Source organism: Protomyctophum bolini, assembly GCF_963924005.1.
Source record: "Protomyctophum bolini genome assembly, chromosome: 6".
Taxonomy (NCBI): Eukaryota; Metazoa; Chordata; class Actinopteri; order Myctophiformes; family Myctophidae; genus Protomyctophum; species Protomyctophum bolini.
Window position 1 is genome coordinate 35390535 of NC_137867.1, and position 23257 is coordinate 35413791.

The 23257-nt window shown below is 41.9% G+C and overlaps 3 protein-coding genes across 5 annotated transcripts in view; all 3 read left to right on the forward strand.

Annotated features, from left to right (window-relative positions):
- LOC308317290 (uncharacterized protein) overlaps positions 1 to 1717 on the forward strand; it is a 33389-nt gene extending 31672 nt beyond the window's left edge. For both annotated transcript variants that reach the window (XM_080766177.1, XM_080766178.1), the window contains exon 13: positions 47 to 1717. The gene's annotated coding sequence lies outside the window, so the exon portion shown is untranslated. The remainder of the gene's footprint in view (positions 1 to 46) is intronic.
- Positions 1718 to 2284: 567 nt separating this feature from the next.
- Positions 2285 to 5124, forward strand: LOC308316768 (beta-crystallin B3-like). 2 transcript variants are annotated; one of them, XM_080765538.1, is made up of 6 exons: positions 2285 to 2372; positions 3054 to 3154; positions 3394 to 3512; positions 3852 to 3984; positions 4360 to 4502; positions 4670 to 5124. In XM_080765538.1, exons 2-6 carry the CDS (start codon positions 3080 to 3082, stop codon positions 4935 to 4937), a joined length of 738 nt encoding a protein of 245 aa, XP_080621664.1. In that variant the 5' UTR covers positions 2285 to 2372; positions 3054 to 3079; the 3' UTR covers positions 4938 to 5124. The 2 variants fall into 2 exon arrangements, with proteins under 2 accessions (XP_080621664.1, XP_080621665.1); XM_080765539.1 differs by having other exon boundaries at positions 2317 to 2372; positions 3057 to 3154.
- An 11398-nt stretch (positions 5125 to 16522) lies between these two features.
- On the forward strand, positions 16523 to 18693 carry crybb2 (crystallin, beta B2; the record flags this gene model as incomplete). The annotated part of the gene is made up of 5 exons (XM_080765206.1): positions 16523 to 16585; positions 16811 to 16929; positions 17442 to 17574; positions 18073 to 18215; positions 18525 to 18693. The coding sequence occupies 5 exons, from the start codon at positions 16523 to 16525 to the stop codon at positions 18691 to 18693; spliced, it is 627 nt and encodes a 208-aa protein (XP_080621332.1).
- Between the last annotated feature and the right edge of the window lie 4564 nt (positions 18694 to 23257).

Here is a 23257-nt window from a genome sequence, read left to right on the forward strand (position 1 = left end):
TGGAATGGTCAAACATTAAAATGAACCTCTCCGTTCTCTCTTCAAGGTTGCCTTAAAAAAAAGAAGAATCTGTATGAAACCGAAGCCTTAACTTTTGACCTGGAGATTATGGTCGGGACTATGCTGCTGCTGATGTATTTCCAATCTTTTTTTTGTTTTTCTTTGTTCTCTTCCCACCTGGGGTCGTGTACATGTGCATGGTGCCTTTTTTCTGAGAGTCTTGGTCTAATGGAACAAACGGGCAAGGGAAATATCTATATATCAGGCTGCTCCGCTTGTCCATATCACCTCCTCTGAAAGCTCTTCTGTGTCAGGAGGGTCTCAGCATAGTGGCACTTTATCCCTGAGAGGGACACACCGGAGGAGAAAACCAGTTACTTCCTGTCAGGACGCATTTCAGGAAACGCTTGACTTGTGGGACCACGGCGCCTCTTAATCTGAAAGTGCTTCAACTACACGCTGGTGGGAGGAGAGACCATCTCTATGTCCTCAGCAACATTTTGTATTTAGTTTACTCTTTATTTTTATCTGATTGACAAGTTGGAGTCACTGATGTATCGGTGCGTTTGTCAGTGGGCGGTAGTCACTCAAGCATTGCCATAGGACATTTTGGATCATGGATGATTCTTTGAACATGGAGAACAAAACACTGCTGATCTGATTGTCGGCGGAGGTGTATATTATTTCAGTATCTGTAATCATTAAAATCTATATTTGTATTGTCATTTATTTGAAAGAGACAAAAGGATGAGTTTTGGAAGCACTCCTGTATATTCCATGACTTAACAGCATTACAAGTGCTGCGTGGTGAAACTTTAAAGTCTTCAATGACTAGATTCCTTTGTGGTGTAAGCGTGGGGAAGGTTTGGCATGTGTCAGTCACACACACTGCTAATCTGCACAAAAACACTAATGACAACACTCTGGCATGTCAACACTAAACTCAAATCAACCTACATTTTCACTTTAGTTCAGACCTCAGTTGGATCAAATAAATGATTGTGTGACAACAATGAATGAGGATTGCAAGGATGATGTTCTATGTGAATGTGTCACCCAAGAGCCATACATTCATTACGAGTGCCCCTTAATTTACCTGGATCATGTTATGTCAGGTTGCCTTGTTTTCTCGATTTATTTTGAAAACGAATGCTATTTCCAATAAGCTTTGCTCGTGCTCAGAGTGGCTGAGAGACTGATATTCCTCATAGAGAAGGTAGAGAGAATGTTCTGTACTCTTGTGTCCACTACCCTAATAAACATTAAGAGTGTTGGAGTGTATGGCATGTGCCACTCCAGAGTTCGGTTAAGACTTATTCACTCAATTTCACTCCAAACCAATTAGATTTTTGCACCTGGTAAAGAGCTCAACTCATGCCATCTCCTGGCTCTGCTCATCCATAAAGCACTTTGTCACTTGATGCACTGTAGCACTGACCTCTGTTCCCCCCTTGTCAGTAATGTTCTGAATATGTTGGTAGACTCCATGTGGGAATGCTATTACAGTGCTACATGAATGTGATGATTGAATCGTTGGGAGTCATTGTCTGTACATGGCATTTTACTTTGTCATACATTTTGACAATTTAAGGTTTTATTTTTTATCTGTCTCTGTATGTTTCCTTTTTTATTTGAAAGTAAAATATGTATATTGCACTGTGTTGTACTGGCCAGTGTTCTAAAGTTTAAATTCTTAATAAAAATTAACGTGAGTTGAGCTGCAGACTGCTTGGTATTTTTCTTTTTTACCATACAGTACTTTCCATCCTCTTTAATTCTCTGCTGCTTTTCAAATGTGCATTACCCTATTTTGGGTGGTATTGTTATGACAGGTTTGAGATGTTAGGCTCTTTACTACTTTACTCAATGTCAATTTGCCCTAAATCACCTGAAACTGATCCTGTAGTGTTTTGTGACGGGTTACTTTGAGATGATTGTTGGAGATAGATACAGTAACTTCAATGTTAATATAAATGGGTGAGGAGTGTACGACCTGTGGTGAATTGGGTGTGGTGTGTGTGTGTGTGGTTCTGTTTATGTGCACGACTGCACGTTTGTGCTGATCTGGGCTGTTTGCTGAATCCTCTTGGCTCCCTCTCCCTGTGCCCGTGCACACCACATACTGGCAGCCAGCCGGGCGGATGGGCAGGGCTGTGTGTGCCAACACAGCTGCCTATTGAGAGGCAGCGTTATGGACACAATGTGAGCGACAGACTTGCTGCATCAACAGCACCCCCTTTTCTGCTGTTGTGGCCAGAAATAAACCATAAATAGCCCCCTGCCCCTGCGCTCCAGTGGCTCATCCCCACCAAACACCAACAAGTGGCACTGAAAACAGAGGGACATTACCGCTTCCAATCAGGCATACCCAGGTAAAGCATGGACATATTAAATGTAGTATTTTGTACCAGTAGTTTACGTAGGGCTTAAAGTTCTCAGTCCTGGGGACGGATTTCAGTCCTGATGATTTCATAGGGGTCATTTAATGAGATCAGTGCAGATTTGCAAAAAATCTTTTTCAGTCTTGGGATTTTTTGTTGTTGCTTTAAGCCCTGTTTACGTGCATGTGGTACATTTGAAAGTCACCAGTAAAGGCCACTAACACTTGAGAATGCGAGAATGTTAGCAGACCTGCAAGCTTGTTGTGGCATGTGAGCTTGTAGATCTCTAGAGCATGTAGATTATATTTATTATATTTTTTTATAGAGCTGTAGTGATTAAAAGGGAAGTGATTTTTAAAGAGACATTTATGATATGTATAAACGGTGTATAAAAGTAAAATGTGTTTTAACAAGGCTTTTGGTTCAAGTATTGCATTTACTGAAGACTTTAAATGGATGTCGGTGTGGTGTAGGTGTGGTCAACTAAGCCCAACTAACCACAAATGGACTATTATCTGTATGAGGGATTTTCTTGATAAATACGTTTTCAAGGGCCGAACATCGTTCATAATTTGGACAGACGTACTTACCACACACCTTTGGTTAGGTAACTTCAGACTGTGTGTGTGTGTGTGTGTGTGTGTGTGTGTGTGTGTGATTTCGTTTCGCCAGTAGAGGCGGACCAGTGGACCAGGAGAATGTCAGAGCAACAGAGTGCCCCTGAGCAGCTGCCTGCTGGGAAGAGCCAGGGCGGAGCTGGAGCCACTTACAAGGTATCAGAATCCTCCCTCTATCAAGTGAAACTGAGCTCTCATTCTTATTTATGTAGTTAACCGTTAATGCCTTATAATGCCTTATAATGCTGAAATATCTCCTACTTTCCTATTATTATTATTATTATTATTATTATTATTATTATGAACACTATTGGCTCTCTTCCCATGGAGAGAGAGAGAACCATGCTACACCCATTCAACCATTCAACTTTCCTCATTGCCACTCTCTGGCCCAGGTGGTGTTGTTTGAGCATGAGAACTTCCAGGGCACCAAGGCTGAGTTTTCTGCAGAGTGCAAAGATGTATCCGAGAAGGGCCTTGAGAAGGTGGGCTCTATCCTGGTCGAGTCAGGGCCGTAAGTATATTGTCATATTCACCCAAGACACACAAAAATGTTCAAATGAATGGCACTGCAAACAATGTCTTGTCTTCGTGGTAACAAAATAACATTAATCTTTTGCCATATCAAACGCTCCAATGCGTGGCTTTGTGTGTACCCCCCACCCCCGTGATGTCATGTGGCAGCTATTTTTATTCTGTATAAATCTTTCAGGCCAAGTCAATGGCAAAAAAAGCATGTTGTTGCTAGTGGGTGCCCCCCCTGTGTGATGTTTTTTCCAATATATTAAAGAAAATCCTTCTCTTTTCCTTTCCTGTCCACTGTTTTTGCATGTCTCCTTTTTTCTCAATTCAGCTGGGTGGGTTATGACCGTCAAGGCTTTGGAGGTGAGCAGTTCATCCTTGACAAGGGCGAATATCCTCGCTGGGACACCTGGACCAACAGTCAGATCAGCTTCTCTTTCCTGTCTCTAAGACCACTGAAAGTGGTGGGTATCTTTTCATTCAATGATATTCACAAATCATCAGTCTTTGTTAACAAAACATGTATATGAACACCACATATTTGCTCTAACACAATAAGGATGTGCACACTGCATGATTTCAATTATAAACGTACTTATGTCACTTAATAGTTTGATACTACTCCAGTAATATTACTATTACTACTACTTCCGCACATTACTTAGATTATAGTGAAATATCCTCTGATACATTTTGTAGCCATTGATATTATCAAAGATTGACCCAACGTTATTCATCCATTCATCCAAATTCTTCACATTTAATAATAATCCTGTCGCCCTAGATACTCAATAGGTTCTCAATCATATTTGTACTCCTTTTTTTTTAACCATTTATAGGATGGATCTGATCACAAGATACATCTGTTTGAGAACGCTGACTTCAGTGGTAGAAAGATGGAGATTGTTGATGATGATGTTCCCAGTTTGTGGGCGCATGGCTTTCAGGACCGCGTAGCAAGCGTCAAGGCTCTCAATGGAACGTAAGAACTCAACCTCATGTTTCCCTGTCTCCATTGTTTTTCCACGATTATCATGTGTTGTCGTGCCCCTAGAGTCGCTAAAGCATGGTTATTTGCTCCTACCCGGTAGCTATAATTGTATTATATGACAAGACAAACAGAACATCATGTGATTATCTTCTCTCCAGATGGGTTGGCTACATGTACCCAGGGTATAGAGGACGCCAGTATATCTTTGAGCGGGGAGATTTCAAGCATTGGAACGATTGGGATGCCCCCGCTCCCCAGATCCAGTCTGTCCGACGTGTGCGGGACATGCAGTGGCACAAGAGGGGCTGTTTCAACGCCTCTGCCCCCACTCCTACCCCAGCTCCTGCCCCTGCCCCTGCCCCAGCCCCTGCCCCTGCCCCTGCTCCTGTGCCACCTGCCCCCCCTGCTGCAGCCGGGGCTAGCTGAACAGGATACCTAAGCCCTACCTCCCTACCCAATATACAATCCCACCTCCTACCACCTCTCCCATGCTACCACGACAGTGCCTGCCTCACCCCTCCTCTAACTTATCCCAGCCTTCCTCAGCCAAAGCTGCTTGTGCCCAGTAAGAAGTGCTACTATATGTATGTTTCAGTGGCAAATAAAATTAGTTTGATGAGGAGCTGCCCATGTTTTCCTTCTTGTATGATGTTAACAAATATCAAATTGTAAGCTGATTCTGCAGGAATGGTGAAACATTTACAAATTGTCTAATAAACAAATGTGAAATAAAATAGAATCCAGTTATTGATTTGTCATTATAAGGATCCCCTAATTCAGGCAATACTAAACTCTGTTAGAGGATTGATTGATTGATTGATTGATTGAAATATTTATTAACAGTTTGTAGAATTACAGTACATTTCAAGCACAAACTCAATACAGAGACTGTTAACTGTGAGTGGAAGACCCAATTAAGCATTACACTTGTTTACAACAGGGTCCACAGAAGAATATGGATTACGGGGTAAATTAAGAATAATTAGATTGTGTGCCTATGGCTATGAAACTGATTTAACACTAGATTTAATGGAGATAATTCAGAGGACGGAAAGTGTTGGAGATTGTGTGGGATGCTAATCACTTCTTTCTTGGACTGCCCAGTAATAAGACATTTATGGTGAGAGATATTCAAGGCACTGTAGGTTATATTCAATGTGAAAATAACTTTTCAGTTTGATATTTCTATTTGATGTAAAACTGACAGGGCACTTCAACAAATGGTCTGCTTACTACACTGCTTATTCAGAATGTAAATCTTTTTTCTTGCTGTGTAAAAGTCTAAATATCATAATCTGGGAAGGGTTTATTTTTAAGCCAAGATGTTCATACTTACACACTAATGGTTGTTACTTTAGAACATTCTGTAATCATAAGGAGATTATTTGTGTTGTAAGACGTACACACAATTGTCATTTTCTAAGATAGAAAGTATATCTGGAGACAGTATGTTCCATCCAGTTGTTTATTGGCAGTTATTGGGGAAAAACCCCTCCAACTTTGGGAACAAATTACTTATTTAATGAAGACATTCATTCACATCTGCTACGTAGTTGAGTGATATTGCTACTGAAAACAACCAAAATCACACTTGTGTGAAGTGAGGGGTGCCCACTTGGCCACATGATGTCACGAGTGGGGTCCTGACAAACCTGACAAACATTAAAAGTCCATAGACTTTAGGCCACATGACGTCATTTCTGAAAGCCAAATGTTGGAGGGGCTAGCATCCCTCAAAACCGAAGTCCATTGTTCCTTTCCTTCTTCTTCTTTCTTCTTCTTCCTCATCTGAGCTTTCAACAGAGCAGTATATGGCCCTCTTTGAGTCACTTGTTACATGCATTTTAAGCATTTTATGTGTAGGCCTGGCTAGGCCAAAAGCTTTTTCTAAGCTAGCAGAAGCTGACGTAGACAACCTAAACGTCTTTGGTATTTTAGTCACAATTCTTTGCAATTATTGAGGTCCAGGCAAGCACAAAGAAAATATAAATTTGACCTACTAAGGGTGTATTTAACCACATTCAACCTGGTGACCCTATTTTAGGCAACTTTTCTTTTTTCTTTTTTATGGGGGCTTAAGTGGATCATTTTTCTTTTCTTTTTTTCTTTCTTCTTTGTTCCCTTTTTTGTGGTTCTCGGAGTGGGGTCAGGGAACAGGGATGAGAGTTTGTACCTCTCAGAGTTATGGGGGCCCGTGGTCCTATTTCATACCAAATTGAAATTAACATGCTTGAGAACTGTTGTATAAGGAGTGCATTTAATGACTTTAACTACAAAATGTGTTTCTCAACAACCTGGTGGAAGGTGTGTCCCCTTTGTTCTGGTTAATTCTCTCAGGGTGAAGCGCTGTGGGCTTGTATAGGCTTTAGGGTTATGGTTACAAATGGACAAAAGGTGTAAAAAGGATGCATGGAAGCACGGCTATTAAAATGTTGATTTACCCACAATTCTCATCACTGCTATAACTTCCCACTCCTCTTCCCCGAATGAAACACCCAAATCCTTTTCCAAAACTGTGTCAAGCTATAGACTAAGTTCTGGGTGACGAAGTGGTTCAGAAAGGGGGAAAGCATCATAAATTAATGGGACTCTAACTCTTCAAAAGTGCATGGATTTAGGGGGGGAGGATGTAACCCAGGTTTACTGTATGTATTTGTATCTGGTTGTATGCATGCATTTGTATGGTCACATGTACTGCATCAGTTTACAACTCACTCACTCACTCACTCAGTCACACCAGTTTCAATCAGCAATCATCACCACACCCTAGTCATCACCACACCCTAGTATAAAGCACAGCCATTTTGTCTCAGTCAGTGAGGTGCACATCACTGGCTGTGGCAGGTCTGTATTCCCATTCTCTTGCAAACAATTTACCATTTTACTCTTCCTCACAATACATCATATTAACACTGACCCTGATCATTGATTTTAGACTCCAAATACTGAACTGAACTGATGAACTAAACTGATGAGCTGAACTGGTTGAACTGAATTGGTGAGTTTGTATATGATTTGTTTTGAAATGAGTTTGTTTGAAATGATGGTTGTTTAAAGTGTTTTGTTTGGGTTTGTTTATTTTCATTTTGAAGCTTAAACGGATTAACGGATGGACAGCTACTTTAGTTATTATTTTGATGATATATTTAATTTGGCCTCTTTTGTGTTCAGGCCAGGTTTTTTCCTAGAGTTCATAACACCCATGACGTTGATGATGTTGATTTGCTGAACGAACACAATGGCGAGCTAGCCCTCAGAGCGATCCAGAGAAATCCCCCCCCCTTGCTGTCCTACCTGGACGGTAGGAATCACTGCTCACTCACACAAACACTTCCCCTCCATAACTGCTACATACATTCCATTACAAGAACTGCCTCACATTCCCCCCTGACTTGAGTGACTATATGAACAATTGACTGGACGACTGAATTCTATATTTTGGGTTGAATTAATTGTTGAATTGTTTGTTGTTGTTTATTTTTGTTTTGTTTTTTCAATAATAATATCATTAAGTATAATTTTCAGTCTCTTGGTTATTTATGTTCTTCAATGCAAATTCCTTTCCACCATATACCTACTTCTGACAGCAGTACTGGTCCAATATTCCCATATCACTAAAAGTATATGCTACAGTTATACAAGCAAGTAAAGGTCAAGTAGTCAGCAGGGACGATACTGACGGAGACATTTCAGGACATTCCATTCATGTGCGGTGGTTACAATGTTAAAATAGGAGTTTCGCTCAGATAAAATTATCCAAAACCAAAGGCTTACTTTTAAAATGGCACATTGTGACCTTGTGAAAAAAAAACTTTCAAGTTGTTCTACTGTGAGATGGTGACTAACGGTGATGTTTATATGCATGCCTGTGTGTGCTACCAGTACGCACGCACACACATACACACACGCACACACGCACACACACACGCTAGGACAACAGGGTGTGTTTGACTGACTGGAGGGCGCACCAGTCAGCGAGGGGCAGTCGGATATTTACCCACTGTGCTAGCTGCTAGGTTAATTTCCCGGCCAGAAAAATATTCATGTCAAGGTCCTCCAAAAAGCGAGTTCGACACTAGCCACGAGGGTGTATGATTTGATTTTATAGAGCCTAACTAAATTCGTCCCTATAGGACCTTGCAGAACCGACTTCTTTTCGGCTCTAAAATAGCAGTATGAATTGGCCCTTAGCTCTTAGGCTCATTACTGTATGTCCACTGGCAGAGCCTGACAATAGCTTTTTGTGGCGGTTCTGGACAACTGTGTATCCGACCGACTCAAGGCCGGGTACTGCACTCCGTGTGGTGGTGTGGAACGCGTGTGTCAAATTTGAAGTAGTTGGGGTGAACGGTTATCGAGTTACGTGGAGTACAGACGTACACGATACATACATATACACACAGAGACGTGGTGCATTTATTGTAAGAAGATGGACTGCATCTGTGTACATAAAGGGCCCAAGGGCTATTTTGCTAATGACATAAGCCTGGCTTTGGCCACAGCCGACACACTTGTGTCGGCTCCGCTCTGTGCATGTCAGTGTCCATGAGCAAGACACTTGACCCCTAACTGCTCCCTGGCTAACTGTTCCTAATAAATAGGATGGGTTAAATGCCGGGGACAAATAATATATATGCAAATGAACAATGACAAAAGATTATTTTCTAAAAGTATGAAACATTTGGATTTTGTTTTCTTTAAAACATTTTAACCACACAAATTGTGTATGGTTAAATACACTTTTCAGATCGGGAGTCTGTGGCCAAATATGTGAAAAGGTTTGAGATGAGAACAGTAACACAGTATAATTATTGGCATAACTGAATTGCCACAATACAGTCTTGGAAAAACATGTGATTTGTGATATCTGCAGTGACACATCATTTTGTGTCCCTATTTTGCGATACAATGTAGCACTTGACAGTAGGCGTTTCTGATGAACGTGTATAACAGGATGTTGTGCCTGTTGTGGGTTCTTGTGTTCTCTGTGTGTTCAATCACCTTCTTACATGGGCATCATGGCTGAGTCTGACTGCAGCATGCACGGCCCTCAGCTTGAATTGACTGCTGAAGAGACAGACGGTAAGATATTTTAATAGAAAATTTACAGAAATAAATAAATAAATGTTATTTTATAATCCTAAATGTAACTACATTTTAGGTTCAAACATCTTACATATTGCGTGTGTGTGTGTGTGTGTGTGTCCTCCAGATCGCCAAATCTTCAAATGGTGCAATGACAATCGTGACGCTGTTTTAGGTCTTCTGAGCGTGGCTACCACTGATCTACTTCTGGTTATCTTGATCGTTGCCCTAAGCCGTAGGTTTCATAACAATGTGTTTTATTATTGCAATGTTTTATATAGCTACATAATGATGTGCCAACATAGTTTTTTTGTTCCCAGTATAATAGCATACATGATAATCCATAAAATGTTATTATTAGGATATTACAATATTAAGTACTATAGTGTATTGTGGTACATTAAAATATATACTGTATGTATAATATACATTATATTATAATATATCTGAATCATTTCTTCTCCAGGTTCATGTACAGTTGGAGGCGAGGATTCCGAGGAAGGAAGTTGGCCCTTCATGGTCGGGATAAGGCCTCATGGTTCTACCATGGATTCTTTCACGTGCGGTGGTTCCCTGATCAACAATGAATGGGTCCTCTCTTCTAGTCACTGCTTCTATCGGTAAACGACACAGACTCATTCATTTATTTATAGTCTAATCTTTGACAGTGGGAGCCTGACTGTGATAGAACATATACAACTTCTAAGAGTGGCGGTTCCCCACATTGTCATCTAATAATATTTTTCAGTTTAGACCAAAACCAATCGTGATGAATGAATCACTTACCCTCAGTCAACACAATGAAAATAGCCTATCTATAAGCCCACAACGTGATGAATGTGACTCGTTGTGAGCTTGTAGATCTGCTAGATTTACTGTTTTTGAAACAAACTAAAAAGCTAAAAACATTGACACAGAAAGATAAGCAATATACATTTTCACTAGGATGTTTATATTTCTCTTTTCCAGCCCAGAAAGTGTGTGCGTTGTCTTGGGGAAGAGAAACCTGAATGGTCCAAATGGAGTGTCCAGAGCTGTTGCTGAAGTTGTGCTTCATCCAGAATATGACCCTAAGACTGGTGCCAACGACATGGCTCTGCTCCGACTGGCTTCTCCTGTCCCGTTCACTGACAAGATCAGACCTGTGTGTCTGGCAGCCACTGGCAGCGTGTTCAGCAACGGCACTCCCAGCTGGGCCCTTGGCTGGGGGAACCTCTACGCCAAGGGAGGTGAGCATGACATCAAATGTCACTTGAAATAGTGAAAATGGCACTCTGATGGCCAACAATTTGGAAAAACACTGTAGAATTCCAGAAAATTATGTTATGACAGATTGCAGAGTTTTAATACAACATGCACAAAATATGGTCACACGGTTGAAAGTGATTAATACTGTAAAAACTGTCTAAGGCAGCCACTACAGTGGGCGGCTGCAGACTGATAAGATTGTTCTATTGTCTATCTACAGTCCCTCGGCCCCTTTCTAAAGTTCTGCAGCAAGTCCAGGTTCCAGTTCTGGACAACAAAGTCTGCAACCGTACCTACCCTGGATGTATCACAGACAACATGATCTGTGGTGGTTTTGGTTTGCTGGAATCAGGCGAGGTATTAATGCCATTCAGATGCCATTCAAATCTTAGCGATAATTAACTGAGTAGAACTGAAGAGTAAAACCATGTTCATTTCTGTCTTATCAGTACGGAAGTCCAATGGTCAGCAAATACAGCTCAGTCTGGGTCCAGTCTGGAGTTGCAAGCTTTAGCGACCACCCCAGCTGTGATGGGTTAGAAACGGTCTACACCAGAGTGGACCGGAGACAGAAGTGGATCGAGTCCATCGTCAAAACTGGCGGCCTGTGCTTCATCCGCTTTGAGGACACTGCGAGCATCTCTACCCACCCTGGCCTGCCAGCTGGCTCAGTGCCAGAAAGTAAGTTGTTCTCAAGACTTTTCATTCCAAGGAGTACCCCCATATACTCTGAGAGTGTACAAATACAAGGGTCCATTTCACACTCTCAGGACCTCATAAGGGTCCATTTGGAATGCGATTTCAGTCTTTAATGTACAGTACTCTGTCTGTACTGTAGTAATCCGACTTCCACCAATATAGTGCTGTTTGTCTGTTTATGGTTTAATCAGGCACACAGACACAGTATAGGCTAAAGGCTAATTTGTGTGCTGTCTCCCTTTTGTCTCGTCCTCAGACCCGGCTGACCTTGATCTGGAGGAGTGAATCATGGGAGGCAACTCAGGCAAGGTAATGCTTTGCAATCTCATTCAATGCACACACGCACGCACACACACACACACACACACACACACACACACACACACACACACACAATAAATTGTATTTTTGTAGATTCAATAAGATGAATAAATACACGCTCTTTCTTTGTCTTGTTTTTCTGTTTCCAGATCATGAACTAAGGAGGAGACTACTACTGTAACTAACTCCAACATGTTCAGCACTCATCTGCTCGCTTTACACCTGCACCCGCTCCAAAGACCACAGCAGTCCTCCAAGACCTTCACCGCTCAACAAACCTACAACAAGAGCCCTCAACAACCTCCCTCCGGCCCTAACTATCTGTCCTTCTCCACCAACATGAAACAGTGGTGCAAAAAGTACTTTTTATTTAAATGTAGACATTCTCTGTTACAAGTAAAAGTCCTGATTTCAAAATATAACTAGAAAAAGTGCCCTTCTGGGCACAGGTCTCCACCAGGAGGATAGGTGTGTGTGTGTGATGTTTGGCAAAATGTTTAGGAGCAATATAAACGTGTGTGTGTGTGTGTCTGACTGACTGACTGTGTGTGACTGACTGACTGACTGACTGTGTGTGTGTGACGGGGCTGGGATGGCTTAGGGTCGACGACAGAGTACAGTATCTTGCAATGGGTCTGGTCCACAAGATTCGAGACACCACCAAGATACCCATGTACCTGTCTAAATACTTCCTTAATGTAAACGAAGTCCACACCCACAACACCAGAGGGAGTGCAACAAACCATGTACAACCCAGATTCGGCACAAACAAGGGACTAAATTCTTTTCGCTCCTATGCCACCAAAATGTGGAACGCCCTACCAACAGTCATTAAGACATGTGAATCCGTTGACTCCTTCAAAACCGCTCTCAAAAGGCACCTACGGACGGCTGCAATTCGAAACTGGCCCCCGTAAAATCTGAATCCCCCCCCACCCTTTCCCACCTCACTGTATATGTTTATTTTCCCTTTTTGCTTCCTTTATGATGAATTCCTGTTCTGTTCTTTAACTATATAGAAGTGTCTATTTGTACATCTCTAAATGTTTTGATGAATTGAACATGGTGGACCCTGTTGTAAACAAGTGTAATGCTTTAGGGTCGTCCACTCACAGTTAACAGTCTTAGTATTGAGTTTGTGCTTGAAATGTACTGTAATTCTGCAAACTGTTAATAAATATTTAAATCAATCAATGAAAAAGACGCGGCTTGGCCTGTTGTAGCGCCACCATGAGGCTGATTTGAAAACTGAAGTGGCATTTCTTCCAAAGCCTAGTGGGAATATGCATGCACAGTTTCACCACAATCGGACGCTGCGTTGAGGAGTTGTGGCGATTTGTACAAAGCAGGCTACTCCTGAAAAGTGTAGAAGCCAATTGTAGCCAATGAGGGTGGATTATGAGAAATCAAACAAACCCGTCTTGATCACATGACTATGGAGAGCATGGGCGCGTTCGGAAATAGCGCACTGTGCAATGCAAACTAATAGGCGAGTGCGCTCCCGGTGTGCATTTCCGAACGCACCCATGTGTACCGATTTGCGTGAAAAAAGGAGTAATATTAGAAAATGTGTTTTACATATGTCGGCCTCCTGGTGGCGATATAAAGAGCAGATGTGAAAAATTCTAGGCAAAGGTTTTTCCTTGGCCTCTAGGGAGTTGGCATAGCCTACAAAGTTATCCACAGATCCGTGCAGTTAGAGGTAAAAAATACTTTTCGGCCAGTTATAGCGCCACCATGAGGCTGAGTTGAATGTGGCATTTCTTCCTCGGCCTAGTGGGAATGTTTCCTCACGGAAATCACACGATGTGTTCATGATTTCCCGTTTCCCGTTTCGTTGAATGGCTCTAGAGAGACTGTAGCCTACTAATTTGCGTGATGTTTGGACAAAATCTGTAAGTGTACTGTCCAAAAACTTGTTTTGCACAAAGCGGCCTCCTGGTGGCGCTATAACAGGCCATACTGGACATTTTGGGGCAGAGGTTCATCGTTAGCATCCAGGGAGTGTGTGTGAAAATTTGGCATCGACCGGGCTAACGGTGCCGGAGATTAGCTGTTCACAGACGGAAGGACGGACGGACGGACGGACGGACACACACACGGACACATGGACGGACGGACGAGTCGGAGTGCAAAACATACTCTCTCCCCATGCCTTCGGCCTGGTGTAGACAATTAAGGCATACTTAGGAGCGGGCATAATTCACCATGGTTCTTTAAGGGGATAGGGTGGGGCCCTTGGGGGGGAAGAGGTGTGTGTGTGTTGTGTTGTCAGTGTGAGTGCAGAGTGTGAAATAACACGCTGTTCTATGTGCTCGACATCAGAAGTTGCAATACTTTCATTCTTTCAATTCCTGCTACAAGTACTCATTATTTTCAGTGTAATTTTCAACATGTCAATCATTCATTCATTCATTCATGGTTTTTATGGCCTAATTAATCTAAAAAGTATAACAAATACCTCAGAATAAGTTGATTATTCTTGTAACTGTACTTGTACCCACAGCTTACTTGTTTTTTTTTAAAAGAAGCTAAAAACAGAAGTAGCAGCTGTCTGAGCTGACAGATCTGCTATTTTGAAAATGTCTCGATATGTTTTTAAATTGTTCACCTTTAATGACAACACCAGGTTGAAAGTGGTTATCTGACATTTGATGGGAGACACTGCCTGCAAAACCACTGCCTTTCATACTTTGTGGCAGGATGGTGTGAAAAATGTGATGCAATGCATCACAGATAAGCAGTCAAATCCTCAGTGTACAATTATTCACGTGTTTAATACTTTACAGGATCAGAGAGTCCCCTTTTGTGCCCATATGTTTTTTTGTATTGTATTGTACCACATAGGCTGTGATGAGCCTGGCAGACCTTTGCTGTGTGTCACTCCCCAACTCTAACTCTCTCCCCTCTCCCCCCCCCAGTATATACACAGTACCCATGTCTGTGCATTGAAAAGTTTACAATGATGCAACTTCTGTTTTCTCAGATAACTGGAAGAGTTTATTCAAATATCTCTTCCACAATGTTCAGCCACTGCTTTGTAATACTTTGTAGTACTATATATCTTCTCTTTGTGTATTTTCCTGTGTTAGGTTTCCCAAATACAGTACCACACTTGTGTTGGGTATCATTTTGCTTAGTATCTTATTTATCCACACATTATCCCAATAACTTTTATATATGTTCATGGTCAGCATCCACACACGCATATACTGTAACCTCCAACATGGTTGTTGTGCCAACAACACTTTCCCTCTAATATCTGGTGTTATGAAAATCACTTGTTAAACACAGAGAGAGCAATGTGCTTCAGTCACATTAACCGAGTGTTTACATTCTGATAATACTAGCATGTAATACAACTAATGAAATGAAGAGTTGTATATTTGTCCAGATTAACTAGCAATTTACTTTAACTCTGACCAGGTCTTACTCAAAAAAGAGTTCTCTGATCACAAAGTGACTACCTAAAAATGCAATTCATTACCTGGTATGATAAATGTTAAATACATTTACCATGCGAAAGCATGCATGTTCACCTGCGGGTTCAGCGATTTTGACTTATTTCCTTGTTTAAACTGCAAACCTATTCTATTTCTATGTATAGAGAGAACAATGGTGGTATCTGCATTTGAATTGATAACCATTAAAGTGAAATGTTCTACATTAGCTTGAATTCAGTATTCCTCTCCGTCCCAATCTTTCTGGCACAGTGACATCCTTTCTATAGATCCTCTCTCTCCCTTGCTCTCTCTCTCTCTCTCTCTCTCTCTCTCTCTCTCTCTCTGATGGCACACAGGCCGTTCTCATTGTAGATGTGGGACTCTTGGCACTGGTTGTGCTGAATCATGTGGATATCGAACAATGACCGGCTGGACAAAATTGACAACTAATGAAATAACTTTGTGGGGGCGTGAGATGGGGGGTTGGCGGGCAGGCTGTGTGGTGACCCTTTGGTTCTGTCTGTTCGGCCTATTGCAGGCTGATCTGGAGGGAAGCTTGGACACAGGGGTCTGTTGGCAAAGTTTCCACCCCTGAGCGGCCTGTATATATTGAGCTCAGAATGCCATCACAAACACACTGGCACAGACAGGTACTGGTAAGGGATTCATGTCACACTCAATTTGACAAAAGAAAAAGAGAAAAGTATATATAAATATATATATATATATACACACACACACACACACACACACACACACACACACACACACACACACACACACACACACACACACACACACACACACACACACACACACACACACAAATTGTTTATTTTTTAATACTGTTTTTTATTTTAGGTTTAAACTTCTAGAATCAATCCTTAAACCAATATAAACTTGTATGGTTTATTTTAAAGGTTGTAGCTTGTTTGGGAGTTGTAGCTTGTTTTCATGCATATGTGATTTAATAAAGGATAGATATTGGATTGTTATGCATTTTTCACATGCATAACAAACTCAATTCAAAATTCTATGTTATTGCATGATATAAAAATATCATAATCATTGTTTTGTGGCCATTGTGCTCCATCTAAACTTATACATGTTTAATTATGAATACACACCCCTGTGGTGTTTATCAAAAAACAAAACAAATCATTCTTCATGGCTGTTTCTTTTTTTTCCAGCGTCATCATTACACATCCATTCACTATGGCCACAGACCACCAGAATCCTGCCTCCAAGCAGCAGCAGCCAGGAACCAGTGCTTTCAAGGTGAGGCACCAAAATCATCTTTTGGGTCTCAAGTGAAAAGGTCTGGAAATGGCTGGGGTGTTTATTATGACAGGGTTTCATAATAACAAATATACTGAACTCAGTAGAAAACAATATCAGCACTGAAATCTCATCACACATTTAAGTTTGATTATACAAGGCTATTATGATCAACTTTTTTTTTTTTACTAATTCATTCATTCTCATTTTTCTTCCACACAACAGCTGATTATCTATGATCAGGAAAACTTCCAGGGACACTGCCATGAGCTGACTGGTCCCTGCAACAACCTCCCGGAAGCAGGCGTGGAGAAAGTGGGCTCCATACTGGTGCTGTGTGGACCGTGAGTGTGTGTGTGTGTGTGTGTGTGTGTGTGTGTGTGTGTGTGTGTGTGTGTGTGTGTGTGTGTGTGTGTGTGTGTGTGTGTGTGTGTGTGTGTGTGTGTGTGTGTGTGTGTGTGTGTGTGTGTGTGTGTGTGTGTGTGTGTGTGTGTGTGTGTGTGTGTGTGTGTGTGTGTGTGTGTGCCTCAGACACATAATGAACATTGGAAAGGATAAAAATGATTAATTAGTTTAAAAAAAAAAGAAAAAACATAACCGAGAGAGTGATGGAGACAGTGAGAGAGTGAGAGAGCAAGATTTGAAGCAATTGTGAGTGAGTGAGTGAGTGAGTGAGTGAGTGAGTGAGTGAGTGAGTGAGTGAGTGAGTGAGTGAGTGAGTGATTGATTCTCTTTTTTTACGATTGATTCCCAGATTGGCTGAACAGGTAAATGAGAGAGAAAGAGGATGAAACACATCTTTGTCCCATTAATATTCTCCTGCCTAACCCACCTTCTCTCCACTGCTTCCTCTTAGATGGGTGGGATATGAGCAGGTTGGCTGTAAGGGGGAGCAGTATGTGTTTGAGAAGGGGGAGTATCCTCGCTGGGATTCCTGGACCAATAGCGGGCGCAGCGATATCATCTCTGCATTCCGCCCCATTAAAGTGGTAAACAACTGGTCTACTAGTATACTACTATTCAACAAACACTTAAAGTTAGTTGGGATTCAATTGTGTGTGGGACGCTCTGTCAGGGTTTGTTATTGATTGATTGATTGCTTGATTGATTGAAACAGCACGTGGTACACTAGTACAGTAAGACATTAAGGCTAAAAGGATAACACAAAAAAGTCCAGGGGTTTCCATTTCGGCCCTGTATTCAATTCATCAACATAACATAAAAACTTAACACAATAATACATGTCATCAACAAATACAAAACTCTATATAGTATGTACATTTACTCCTGATAAATGTTTTTATTTTATTTCTTTTTTCAGGCCAATTCTGAATGAAACCACTGTTAAACATCCTTTTAATGGATTGTGTCATTCCACATTCTGTTTGGCAGAGTAGTAGAATGAGAATGATTCTGCCCATTCTGTTGTTCTCCACTTTGTTGTTTGATCCACACGTGATGCACTTTGATGTGTGTTGCTCCCTCAGGACAGCCAGGAGCACAAGATTGTCCTTTATGAAAACCCCAGCTTTGCGGGGAAGAAGATCGAGATCATAGACGACGACGTCCCCAGCTTCCACGCACATGGCTACCAGGAGAAGGTCTCCTCCATTAGAGTGCAGAGTGGAACGTAAGTTCAGTGGCGTAAAGTCACTAAGTGCATTTACTTAAGTACTGTACAGTACAGTACTTGTACATAAGTACAATTTTGAGGTATCTTTTTGTACTTTACTTGAGAATTGTCCATTTCCAATACTTACTTCTACTCCACTATACATCTCAGAGGAAGATATTGTACATTTACTACATTTATTTGAAAACTTTAGTTACTTTGTAGATTGTTATTATTTCAGCCATTTGAAAATGGCCGATCTACAAGCTTACAATGCGTTGCGATGTGACACATTGTGAGCTTGTACCTGTGCTCCCGGTATACCAGGTGGGTGGGATATCAATACCCCGGCTACAGAGGTTTCCAGTACCTCTTTGAGAAGGGCGAGTACAAGGATTGTGCAGAGTTTGGAGCCCAGATTCCACAGATCCAGTCAGTTCGTCGCATCAGAGACATGCAGTGGCACCAGAGGGGTGCTTTCCACCCAACCAACTAGGCTTGTGACTCATTCCAGCAATGATCCTTGATCCTTTCTGACCCTCGACCTTCTCCCACGTCACCTCATCTACTTCAAACTGCATTTTGATGCCTATTGAAAATGTTGTAACATCCTCTGAGGCAATTGTATCAGTAATACAGCAATAAAATGAAAATGTACATCTTGTCGAAAAAGTCTAGTCTGACTTAATTTATCGATCCAATCACAGAATCAAATACAAGAGATATACTATAATTATGTATACCGTGTATTACCGTCCCATCGAGTCAAATACAAGAGAACTGGTCAATTTGGTGAAGTCTCACGTACCCCCCAATTTATAAATATGTATTATGTACTGTACTGTACTGTGTGCTCTGGTACTGTACTGTACTGTACTGTACTGTACTGTACTGTACTGTACTGTACTGTACTGTACTGTACTGTACTGTACTCATAGGAGGCCTTAGCTATGTTTCACCAGTTTCAATTAAAACGGGCCTCCACCCTCAGGGGGGCCTCCAAGCTCCAACTGAATGTCAAGCGTCAGTCAACCCCTGCCACTCTTGGCCCTCTCTATCTCGCTCACTCACTGCCTTGCTCTCTCCCACAATGTTAAGTTACACCTATATTATGTTAATAACCTGCGGGTAAAATGTGCAGAGAGTGTGTGATATTGAACAGTCAAACTATTTGTATCAATACGGCCGGAGTACTGTACTGTACTGTACTGTACTGTACTGTACTGTACTGTACTGTACTGTACTGTACTGTACTGTACTGTACTGTACTGTACTGTACTGTACTGTACTGTGTGTGTGTGTGTGTGTGTGTGTGTGTGTGTGTGTGTGTGTGTGTGTGTGTGTGTGTGTGTGTGTGTGTGTGTGTGTGTGTGTGTGTAAATAGATTATTTGCTTTGTTTTCTTACACACTGATTCAATCTGATCTTTCTCCAGCAAAAGATGGTCTATTACTACTTAGGTAGCCTATATCAACATACCTGTATACCTGGTTGATCTGTTCACTATGCATAGCGATGGGGGATCTGTGTGTCTCTAATGGTGCACCAAAAACATATCTCTTCTCTCTTTTTGTGTTAATGATGAGAGCGTTGTTGTCACACCACTTAACCACCTTATTTACTCTGAGTTGGTGCAGTCTAGGATCACTGGAACTATCTAGGAATGAAATCAAAGTTGTATCATCTGAGTACTTTAGAATGTAGCCTATTGATCTGGTGTGTCAGTGCGACATTCAGACAGACAGATCAGTACGACAGCTGTCAGTACTGAGACAGTACTAATGTATAAAGGGTGACAGCTAACATACACATTGATTGATTGATTGATTGATTGATTGATTGATTGATTGATTGATTGATTGATTGATTGGTGACAGTTTGCATAATTACAGTGCATTTCAAGTACAACTCAATACAAAAACTGTTAACTGTGAGTGGACAGACAGACAGACAGACAGACAGACAGACAGACAGACAGACAGACAGACAGACAGACAGACAGACAGACAGACAGACAGACAGACAGACAGACAGACAGTACCACACTATTTTTTATAGAATCAATGGATCAATGGAATAGAAAAAGAAAAGTTAGGAAGATACACCACAGCACCTCAAAGGCCCTTAAAACAAGGCTCCAGACCTCCCAAAACAAACTGGTCAGGCTCCTACTTGGCCTCACCCCCCGAACCCACCTCACCCCTGCCCACTTTGACAGGCTGGGATGGCTTAGGGTCGACGACAGAGTACAGCATCTTGCAATGGGTCTGGTCCACAAGATTCGATACACCACCAAGATACCCATGTACCTGTCTAAATACTTCCTTAATGTAAACGAAGTCCACACTCACAACACCAGAGGGAGTGCAACAAACCATGTACAACCCAGATTCGGCACAAACAAGGGACTAAATTATTTTCGCTCCTATGCCACCAAAATGTGGAACGCCCTACCAACAGTCATTAAGACATGTGAATCCCTTGACTCCTTCAAAACCGCTCTCAAAGGGCACCTACGGATGGCTGCAATTCGAAACTGCCTCTGTAAAATCTGAATCCCCCCCACCGCCCCCCCCTTTTTACCCTCACTGTATATGTATCCTTTCCCTTTTTGCTTCCTACATGATGAATTCCTGTTCTGTTCTTTGACTACATAGAAGTGTCTATTTGTATGTCTCTAAATGTTTTGATGAATTGAACAATGTGGACCCTGTTGTAAACAAGTGTAATGCTTAATTGGGTCGTCCACTCACAGTTGACAGTCTCTGTATTGAGTTTGTGCTTAAAATGTACTGTAATTCTACAAACTGTTAATAAATATTTCAATCCAAGAAAGGGGTTATTGTATGTGGGCTCAGTGATCATTTTATGATTTTCTGTACCCGCAAAATACAGAAACTAAAATTTGACTGTCACAAAACAGTCATATCTAGGGACCTCAAAACCTACTCTAGTGAGGCCTTTAACCTAGAACTGGAGAGACTGGATTGGTCCGATGTGCTCAGGAGCTCACTAGTCGAAGAAGCATGGCTTGGCTTTAAAACCAAATTTACAACAGTACTAAACAACATGGCTCCTCTGAGAACCATCAGGGTCAAAACCCGCTCGGAGCCATGGATGAATTCGGACATACTGACTGCAATGAAAGCCAGAGACAACAAATGCTCTGAACTTCTTAAATGCAAGTCCAAGCTAGCCAAGCGCTTCGACAGTGATCTCCAAACCAAACTGTGCATCCTTAAAACCCAATGTAACAAGCTAAGAAACGGTGTAATTGCCATGACCAAATCAGCCAAAAGTAACTTTATCAATGATAAAGCCGAGGAAATCAAAAACAATCCTCGGGAGCTCTGGAAGCTACTAAACAACCAACTAGGCTGTGGTCAGAAACTTAAAACCAGGTTTACTAACATAAACATCAAATCAAATAACACCCTCATCACTGACAAGGTTGATGTAGCCAATCACTTGAACATCTTCTTTACAAACATTGCAACAATGCTGGTTAACAAACTGCCCTCCCACTCTGGGCGTTTTGGTGTAGAGCACATCAAAGGCTTCTACAAAAACCTAGGTGTTTGTAAAGATGATTTTAAAATGACAATGGTAACAACTGAGGAGGTACTTAAGAAACTGAGTGCCCTCCAACCCCACAAGGCCACTGGCCATGACAATATTCCCTCCAAATTTCTCAGAGACTCAGCCATTTCCATAGCTCCAGTCATCACCCACATAGTTAACCTCTCCATCAAACAAGGACAGGTCCCCAGAGATTTTAAACTGGCCAAAGTAACCCCCCTGTACAAAAAAGGGAGCAAATTAGAACCCGGCAACTACCGCCCTATTTCTATTCTAAGCTCCATCTCGAAAGTGATGGAAAAAATAGTCTATGAACAGGTTGAAAAGTATCTTGCCACTAATAAATTGTTGTACGAGTTCCAATCTGGTTTCAGAACATCCCACTCCACTGACACATGCCTTCTCTATTTGAGCGACCACATCAAACACGAGGTGGATGCTGGAAAATACTGCGGCATGGTCATGCTGGACCTCCAAAAGGCTTTTGACACCGTGAACCACTCCATACTGGTTAACAAGCTTAAAGCTATTGGTTTTGATAGCACATCAGTGAGCTGGATGCAATCCTACCTGGAGGGGAGAGAACAGATGGTGGAAGTGAACGGAACACTGTCCCCCCCCCTCCCAGTGAGCTGTGGCGTCCCACAAGGAAGCATACTAGGGCCTTTACTGTTCCTAATATATGTAAACGACATGACTTCAGCTTGTGACTGCAACTTGTTCCTGTTCGCAGACGACTCAGCACTGCTGGTCTCGGACAGGAACAAACTGCAGGTTGAAAAGACCCTCAGCTCTGAACTCGGTAGAATCTGCACCTGGCTCGCTGATAACAAACTATCCTTACACCTGGGAAAAACTGAATCCATTCTCTTCGGATCAAATAGTAATCTCAAAAAGGCAGATGGCTTCTTGGTTAGAGTTGGTGATGATATTATCACACGGAAGGATCAAATTACCTACCTAGGTTCCATCCTGGAGGCCAATCTTTCCGGTGATAAGATGGCCACCAACGTAATCAAAAAAGTCAATCAAAGAACAAGATTCCTCTACAGGATCTCCTCACTGGTCGACAAAAACACCTTGAAGACCTTAACAGGAGCCCTTGTACAAGGTTTCTTTGACTATGCATCCACCTCCTGGTACCACAGCACCTCAAAGGCCCTTAAAACAAGGCTCCAGACCTCCCAAAACAAACTGGTCAGGCTCCTACTTGGCCTCACCCCCCGAACCCACCTCACCCCTGCCCACTTTGACAGGCTGGGATGGCTTAGGGTCGACGACAGAGTACAGCATCTTGCAATGGGTCTGGTCCACAAGATTAGATACACCACCAAGATACCCATGTACCTGTCTAAATACTTCCTTAATGTAAACGAAGTCCACACCCACAACACCAGAGGGAGTGCAACAAACCATGTACAACCCAGATTCGGCACAAACAAGGGACTAAATTCTTTTCGCTCCTATGCGACCAAAATGTGG

What these genes read in the sequence shown, in the direction of transcription:
- LOC308316768 (XM_080765538.1), top strand. Translation starts at nt 3,080, where the DNA reads ATGTCAGAGCAACAGAGTGCCCCTGAGCAGCTGCCTGCTGGGAAGAGC. An exon ending in GAGCTGGAGCCACTTACAAG is followed by an intron (nt 3,155 to 3,393) that starts GTATCAGAATCC and finishes TCTCTGGCCCAG; the next exon opens with GTGGTGTTGTTTGAGCATGA. An exon ending in GTCAAGGCTCTCAATGGAAC is followed by an intron (nt 4,503 to 4,669) that starts GTAAGAACTCAA and finishes TCTTCTCTCCAG; the next exon opens with ATGGGTTGGCTACATGTACC.